The sequence below is a fragment of the Cibotium barometz genome, chromosome 47 (assembly GCF_041138505.1).
Source record: "Cibotium barometz isolate CiBa-2024 chromosome 47, ASM4113850v1, whole genome shotgun sequence".
Lineage (NCBI taxonomy): Eukaryota > Viridiplantae > Streptophyta > Polypodiopsida > Cyatheales > Cibotiaceae > Cibotium > Cibotium barometz.
The window spans coordinates 30,837,689-30,846,519 of NC_141092.1; the positions used below are offsets into that span (position 1 = coordinate 30,837,689).

General features: G+C 41.3%; 1 protein-coding gene across 3 annotated transcripts; it reads left to right on the forward strand.

The window, feature by feature from the left end:
* The first annotated feature begins 2,505 nt into the window (after positions 1-2,505).
* Positions 2,506-5,969, forward strand: LOC147611579 (uncharacterized). 3 transcript variants are annotated; one of them, XM_086784664.1, is made up of 6 exons: positions 2,515-2,685; positions 2,947-3,313; positions 3,926-3,999; positions 4,274-4,379; positions 4,817-5,152; positions 5,361-5,969. In XM_086784664.1, the coding sequence occupies exons 2-6, from the start codon at positions 3,047-3,049 to the stop codon at positions 5,724-5,726; spliced, it is 1,149 nt and encodes a 382-aa protein (XP_086640790.1). In that variant the 5' UTR covers positions 2,515-2,685; positions 2,947-3,046; the 3' UTR covers positions 5,727-5,969. The 3 variants fall into 3 exon arrangements, with proteins under 3 accessions (XP_086640789.1, XP_086640791.1, XP_086640790.1); XM_086784663.1 differs by having other exon boundaries at positions 2,506-3,313; XM_086784665.1 differs by lacking the exons at positions 3,926-3,999; positions 4,274-4,379 and having other exon boundaries at positions 2,512-3,313.
* Positions 5,970-8,831: the final 2,862 nt, after the last annotated feature.

Consider the following 8,831-nt stretch of genomic DNA (forward strand, 5'->3'; position numbering starts at 1 on the left):
AAAATGCATTCCGCTTGGGCATTCGCACTCATCACTGGAAGATTCATAACTCATTCCACATTAGTTTATTGAGACTCTTTTTATTGAGTCTCTTTAAAGGCCCCACTCATATTAACCCTGTTATTATTGATGACCCTCCTCTCCTCGAGGATGACTCTAAACCCGTACTAACACTGTGTATCATCGCTACTTGGTGAAGTATAAGAATCATTCTATCAGTGGATTCCTAAAACATCGCTTACCCCACACTACCGACACTTGATTCTAGCATACCACTCACATTCACATTGATTCTTTTATGGACACCGATTTGTTGAACTGAGGCAGTGTCATAGTTCTTCCACATTCATTTAGTGCCGATTCGCTGATTGAGGTAGCACGTTAGTTTAGTGCCGATTCACCGCAACTGAGGCAGTATGTTAGTTTAGTGTGCGGATTCGTTGACTGAGGCAGCACGTTGATTTAGTGCCGATTCGTCGACGGAGGCAGCACTATAGCATGAGGTTGGCCACTCTTGCTTTTGTTTATTTCACATAACTGAGGACATTTGCTTTTTAACCTCGCGGAATGTTATGGAAATGTGAATTGTGGAATTAGTTGATATTTTATGTGGTATTTATGGTACGCTCATTTGCCACAAGGTCGTTACTGGCTACATGCGAGAGCATGGAGTAGTGGTCGCGTTGTGATGGGCGAATACGTGAGATTTAATGTGTCTTGTGTTTTTGTGAGTAGATTAGTGCACGGAGTAGCGTGGGTGTGCGATGGATTTTGGTCAGTGCGCGGTCGTCAGGTTTTGGTGTGTGCCGATGGTCACCCGCCCATAGTTTCATTTTATTAAATTGCTACAATTTGAATGTAAATAGTCAAGCTTGGAGACCAAGTTACTTTTTGATATTAATAGCCCAAAGTGGAATGTATCAAGCTATCTTGAGCACTTGCTTTTTATACATGCATGAGGAAGCGTGCTCACTCATGCATGGGGGGAGATTGAACCCATTCTTCTGTCATGCATATCTTGCTTTTATGCTCTTCTTGTTTATTTGCCAAGTTTTATGTTATGGTGATGGAGGTTAATTCACAACAAAGTCCATCATTGGGTAATTGGAGAAGTAATGATCGTTGATTGGAAAAGTTGAATCATTGATTGGAAAAATACAATTGGGCAATTGGACTGGTTGGGTAAATCAAAGCAATTGGAGAAGCTGGCAATTGGTGAACTAGTACAATTGGATGATTAGAAAAACTTGGAGACGATTAAACTATAGATTGAACGATTATAGAAGTCGATAATTGGAGAAGTTATCGATTGTTCAGACCAGCGATTATAAAAGCCAAACAATTTAGTTGGATGATTGGACTATTGAGCGATTGGAAAATCATTAATAATTATAGATTTTATCTACCACAATCAGAATGACTCATATATACAATGCCCAGTTGCCCATAGGCTCTATAGAAATAGCCAGGCTAAGTATACACTACCGACGTTACACAAGTCGTAAGCTCGGTAAATGACTATCGTCCGGCATTACAGAGGTCGTAAGCTCAGAGATATCCTAAATTTTGTTACATTAAGTGTATTACGCGGTACAAAAAAGGGTGTAGTCATGAATTCGGAGTAATGTTAACCATTGTAGATAACATTCCCCAAAACCTCTTGGTATGGAGATAGATAAATAGAAAGAGTTGTATTGTAAACACTTCAATTGGACACTCTTTTTGAAGGACATAGAATGAGTTGTATTGTAAACACTTCAATTGGACACTCCTTGTGAAGGACATAAGGCTTAGTTCACAATATTTAATGAGGGTGTCTAATATAAAGCTAGAGCATCTCATTTGCTAGGGTTGTGGTTGAGTGGACAACGACATGTGATAAGTTGGCAAGTATAAATGCGAAGTGTACACATTTAGACATTGGAGGCATGACATAGATGTGAATAAAGGATGCTTGAATGCTTGGAGCGTGTGCAGTGTGGCACTTTTACATCGAGTGCTAAAATCTACATGGCTTTGCATCAAAAGTAAGTGCCACAATTTCTTTTTATTTATTAAAACTTTGGCTTGAATTAGATAGAACAACACACACACCCCACATGCCACCGCTTGCAGAGGGGGGGGGAGGGGGGGCTCGAACCCATGACCTTGCAGAGGGGGGGGGGAGGCGGGGCTCGAACCCATGACCTTGGGACTCTCGAGCACCACCTTAACCACTCCACTAACTCGCGGTCAGCAAGTGCCACAATTTCTGAAGTGCATGCCCAATCATGCTCAACTACATATGCGACCAAAAGATGGCGAGTTTGGTGGTTATGGCTTCGTGGGAGGGGCGTTGGCCGAATTGGTATACGAGCCTGTATCACGCATAGAGCCCTAGCACGTGTGAAGCCCGAAGCAGACGGACAAGGGTTGGTGGCTTGTTGTGGGCGGGCGCCCAATGTGAACAATGTGAAGTAAAGCTCCCATAAGATATTTAAGTCCTTCTGTGATTCATTTTCAGATGAATGGAACGGTTTCTTGGGGGGTTTCTTGGGCGCACGCTGCCTGCAACTTTGCTGCCTCTCTCTTTCTCTTCTCAGGGCGATGACTCCTTGTGTTGTTTGATGGAAATGGGAATCGCTTTCTTCTTCGACTTGGAAGCCCCTGGTTAATGGCTGCACTGCCGCCATCGCTCTGATCAAAGTAAGCTTTTGCTTTCTTATAAAGCAGGAAAACAGCATGGCTATGGCTACAGCTCCTTCGTCATCGTTTTCTACTTTAACTTATTGATATCATGCCTTCCTTTGCTCTGGTTTTTTCTGAAACAAAGCTCTCTTGTGGCTTCGCTTGAGGTCATGGATTTGCTTCTATTTTTTTTTTGGGGGGGATAAATCCCAGATGGAGGTGTAGATTTTTGTCCGTGATCGGGTTTCTGAGGCCTTGTAATTCCTTTGTTGCTTGTAGGGTTTCCCAGTCTTTTAGGGTTTCCTTGCTTTTAGGGTTTTCTTCTGTGACAGGTTTGCTTTCCGTGTTTGCCCTTTTTGGGGTTTTTCTGGCTTTCAAGATGTCAACCAGCGAAGAGGAGGCAGAGGCTATGGCCGTGGCCATGGCCAGCCTTCCACCTCCACCTCCACCTCCACATCTGGCAGCAGGCTCCGCTCCTAGGGCATTGCCTAGCCTGGACCTTCTCCACTGGTCCAACTCGCCCCCCCACAATGACGGCCACTCTACTCGCATCTCTGCCACCAATGACAGCAGCGCCTTCATGAATGCCTCCGACGAACGCCCCCTCCACCAACCCTCCAGCCGCTCTTTGGTTCGCACCAACCAGGTACCTTTCATGTTTGACATCATCTAAAATATGCACCAGTCTTCACCTGAATCATCTAAATCATGTTTTTTTTCTTAGCCTGTCAATGGACTTGTGTGTCATTACATGCTAAATCATTTGCCAATATTGCTTATGCGTATTCATGTGTCATTCTGTGTTTTCTTATTCTTAATTATGTGTGATTTCGTACCTTCTGATGCCTATCTAAATTAGAAGCTAATCTATGCTTCTTCATGTGCCATTCTGTTCCTACTCATGTAAATTATCTGACTCATGCAATATTTTGAGTGTATCTATGGCTAATTGGTGTCATTCTCCAGCTGCTTATGCACAATCATCTGAATGATTTATCATTTCAAGCATGTGTACGCACCATTCTGTACCTCATCTACCATTCCAAGCCTCTGTCATTCTGTAATTTTTTAAATGCTTAATCATATAAACTATGCTGCAAATTGCACCTGTTTACGCTTATTCATATGCCTTGATGTAGTTGCTTCTGCGCATAAGTATCTCCTTTATGTGCGTTATCGTTCCTGCTTATCAGTAACTATATGATTCTGTATCTGCCCTGCGTATTCTAACATAATCGTTTTTATCTTGATCAATTAGCCTGCAGGTGGGGTAAGCACTATATCATTTGGTGCAAATCTAACACTAGAAGAGTCGGACCCATCGCAGAAGAGGTGTGCTATCATTTAATGTTCCCGTCTTGAAAATTTGTGCTTTTCAATTTGGGAAGTCCGTCCTTTCTTTTGGTGGCGGTGGCGGTGGGGGTGGGGGTGGGGGCAGGGGCGTGTGTGTTTGTGGGCTCTCATGTGTGCGCAGGCGCATGCTCTGTATTTGAGATGTGTGTGTGCACATGTTGTACACATTTCTCAAATGCAGGCACCCTTCTTTCTTTTGGTGGGGTGGGGTGTGTTTGTTTGTGCACATGCTCTACACATTTCTCAAATGCAGGCGCCCTGGCTCTGATTCCAAAAGAAGGGAGATGACTGGAAGTAGAATTTTTGATCACGAGGCAGCCTCAAAGTTGCCACCAGCTCTTCCAGCAAAAAAAACTTTGGTCAGAAGAAAACACTCAGTTTTCACATTATAACCTGATTTTACATTATAACCTCATGCTGCAAAACCTTGAACACTTTTGTTTCTGCATAATGAGTTTGATCAAAGTATGAAATGCCTTAGCAGCTTAAGCGTGTAATAACACAAGGGTAGAATAACAGCTACATTAATATACATAAAAGCCTCAGGCGGCAGAACATTGGAAAGGAAAAAAATCTTATCTTACTTATGGAAATTTCTATACATACATGATACACCTTTGTGTGCATGTGCATATGTGTGTGTGCATCATGTACATGTACATACATATACATATACCTATGTATCCATGTCCATGCCAAGTATGTCCACATACACGTACATACGTATACATATTCTTATACATGTACCATGTGGAATTTAATGGGCTTGCAATACTGAGAGATGGGTTATATGCAGGCTGCAGGAATTGCAACCCCAATACCAGCACATTACAATGCCATCATAGAGGATTCAGCTTTATCTCCAAAGAAGTCTGCCTCCATAGCTGAGGCGGCGAAGCAGCGTGAACTCAGCGGCAGTTTTTTTGAGGTTGGAGGAGGCACTGGGTCTATAAGGAGGCCCTGCTCCTCAGCAAAAACCAAGGAGCTTGAAGGCAGCAACATCTTTGGCAGATCAACCCATGAACGATACAGCAACACCTCCCCAAAATGCCTTACAAATGACCTTAACAACTTATCTGAAGCTGATCATCAAGAGAACAAAGCCCCAAGAACCAGTGTCAAAGTCTCCAATGTAAGTTGCAAAATTCTGGCTCTGGCTTAAATTTATTGTTAGAAATCTAGTTGCTAGTAGACTCTAGCCCAAGGGGTGACACCATAACCCTCCAAAGCACAGATGCAGGGTTCAAACCCTGACATTTAATATATTGCTTAATTTAGAGGGGTAAGTGTTTGTATGCACAATAGATTGATGATAATTATATGTTTTACACACTATATAGCCTGCGGGTGGGCGGAGCCAGATCTCATTTGGTTGTGATGGAGGAGGAGGAGGAGGAGGAGGAGGAGAACATTATTGTGTGCAAAGCAAGAGGCAGGAGCACAACCAAAAAGTGGCAGAGCTGTCAGGGAACAATATTTTTGAGGATGAGGTTACAGTGGCCAGCAGCAACAACAACAACAACAACAATACCAACAACTACAATAATAATAATAATCACAGTGAGAGGATTGTGAGTGCTGCAAAGCGCAGAGAAATGCTAGGAAATGACATCTTCTCGGATGGGAACCCGGCAGCAGCCACTAGAGACTGTTCAAGAGGAGTTAGACAACCACCAGGTGGTAAAAGCAACCTCAAGCTACTTTGAGTGATCTCTTTTCTGCATTCAAAAAAGCTCTTTGTTTTCTTCAGAAGCTATTTTTCGTACCCAAAAAAGAAAACCATAAATAAGTTTCCTTCTCAATACATACTTTACATTTGCTTCTAGCGTGTATAGAACATGGTAGAATATATACAGCTCACCAACGCATACAGCCTGGTTTGCAAAAAAACCACAAAAAATGCTACTATAAAAATCATTAGTTTATTGAGGTTTGTTCAGATTTCACAAGAATTGGCCCATTTATTTCATATGCTCCACAAGTAGGAACCCAATTAGTTGGTAGATTAACTCGGTTTGTTTAAATGTGAGAAACAAAGAAGCTGGTCTGTTAATCTTGCTTTTAATTTGAGTTATCAAGTGGAAGTGAATGCCAAAACTTTATCAAAGGGTTTCCTTTATTTTTTATCAAGGAAAACAGCTTCTCATTTCATAAAAAGTGACCATCATACCATAGTGCTATGGTTTGTAGTAACCATCATACCATAGTGCTATGATAATAAGCAAGTAGATATCAAACGCTATTCAAGGATTTGTCTTTAATTAAATATATGACTAATCCATATTCATAAGTAATGATCATTAACTATAATGTATTTCAAAGTAGCAGCCCCAATTAAGTTGACCATTAAACATTGCTTAAGTATAAGAGTTTAGTGAAATATAAGAAGGATTTAAAAAAATATAAGATGGATTTGTCTTTGAGGCAATCGGACATTTGATAAGCTCCATTCCTTGATCACTATATAGATTTAGGCTTGTTTGGGACAAGAAATTACTTATCCATATCTCAGAAGTAATAGTGATGGTCTACCAAGTTTAACACATGGAGTTGGAACTTTGGAGTGTGTTATGATTAATGATTATAATCACTCAAGATAATCCTCCAAAGGACATTCTTGTTCTAGACCAAGAACATAAATGAAACATTGGGGAAGGAAGCTAGAATCAACGAGAGGAGTATCAAAGGAGCAGTAGAATAGCTTGAAGAAAAAAAAAAATAGATCTGAAACATCACAAAAGAGGATTAACTTTGCAAGAGGTGGCTGGAGTAGTAGGTAGAAGCTCAAAGAGCAAGTTGTATTTTTATAGTAAACCAGCAAGAACATTACAAGTGTAGAAGCTTAAAGAGCAAGTTCCATGTTTACAAAAAAAACCACAAGAACATAACTAAAGAGTTATCCAGGAACAAGAAATGCAAATCATCAATGGTCTAGTTGATGCCACCACCAAAGCAAAAGAGGCCAAACAATTGCAGAGAATATAACGAAGGAGCATCTAGAGGTGGTATGGAGCATACATGAGAGATGTAAAGACCAAGTAAAGATGGTCCAAGTGGAGTCCAGACTGGCAATGTATGATGTTGAGACCACCTGAGAATTCTATGAGCTAGATGTAGGCAAGATGGAAGAATGGGAAGATTATGGAAAAGGTGTAGGGGGAATATATTTGGAGAACCTAAAAGCTGTGTTGGAAGCACCACCTCACCTGCAAAAATTGGTGATTTTCAATAAGGATGACAGGAACTCGGATGAGGACAAAGGACAACAAGTTAGAACACAACCCATGAATTTGGAGGTAGGAGAAATCTCTGGAGAAAACTAGGCGTCTAGCCTCCATGAAGAGTCTGACAATGGAAACCCAGATAATCTCAAGGAACAAAACAGGTAATTACAAGGAGAAGTGGAAGAATGAAAAGAAGGGTTTTAAAGTTTGAAAGTAGAAGGTAGACGTGCAACAAGAGGAGAAGCCCACTGGTGCTCAAGGCTGACACACAAATGGACAGTATACTCAAGATTGAGTTGTGAGACGAGAGCATGTCATGGCTACTGTCAAGCAATTGGAAGAGAAATCAAAGGTGCTCAAGGTAGACACACAAATGGATAGTATACTTGAGATTGAGCTGTGAGACGAAAGCATGTCGTGGCTGTTGCTAAGCAATTGAAAGAGAAATCAAATGAAGAACATGCACTTTGGGTGCACATTGAAGAGCTATATAGATTGATCAAAGAAAACAAGGAGCATTAGGATAAGGACAAGAAGGTCATCAAGGACCTGAAAAAGAGCCATCAAGGGGTTGAAAACAAGGAGCATTAGGATAAGGACAAGGAGGCCATCAAGGAACTGAAAAAGGAAGTGAAGGATAATCCACCAAGGCCATCATGGACAATTGGGAAGTAAAAGGAAGCAACCAACAAGGAACATAATGCAAAAATCATGCATGTCTAGGCCAAGTTGGACAAAACAGAAGAAGAAATCCAATAGCTCAAGGACAAGCACAAGGTAGAATTAGAGTTGAAAGATGAGTTGAAAAAATAATCAAGAATGCTACACAAAGGAGCAGGAAATGAGGAAGATGCTCAAGGAGGACAAAAACATGTTATTAGACATGATTAAAACAAAGGACAGAGGGAACCATTTGGACAATATGCAAACACATCAAAAATCTAGCCAAGCATGCCATGAGAGTGGCAATGAAGGCTATGGATGATTGGGATGAACTTAGGGAATTTCTAGAGGAACATTAAAAAACCCAAACCACAAACACCAAGATAGTGAATGGGGCCATCCGAAGGATTCATTGGAAGAGAAAGGCCATAAGCTCCAAAACAATCCGGGGAAGCGGCACAACCTCTTTACGATCAGTGTCGGGTGAGGTGGTAGAAGCTCATGGAGAGAACAACATGATCAAGGCCCCTCACAAACGGTCATTTCTACCAAAGTCTCGAGTAATACTGCCATACGCAGATGTAGTTGGAGCTAGGGAGACAAAAGAATGTTAGGTTTGAATGGAAGAAAAGATATACTCACTCACTTAATGTTCACAGATGAAAGAGAACACAAGGGAGAGAGAGTGTGTAAGGCTAGTTGACTACTCAAGGTACAATGAAGCACAAAATGATCTGTAACCCTAAAATAAGGATGAGGTTGCTTACATACTAGCTAACCCTAAGGTGCCCATTTATACCTGGATTACCATGGGGAAAAACCTAGTGGGATAAAAGTGCCCATGGCATAAGTGCATGACCTCACAGTGTAGTACTACTACATATCTAACAAACCTCCTTGTAATACCAATGTGAGGTTTGTAGA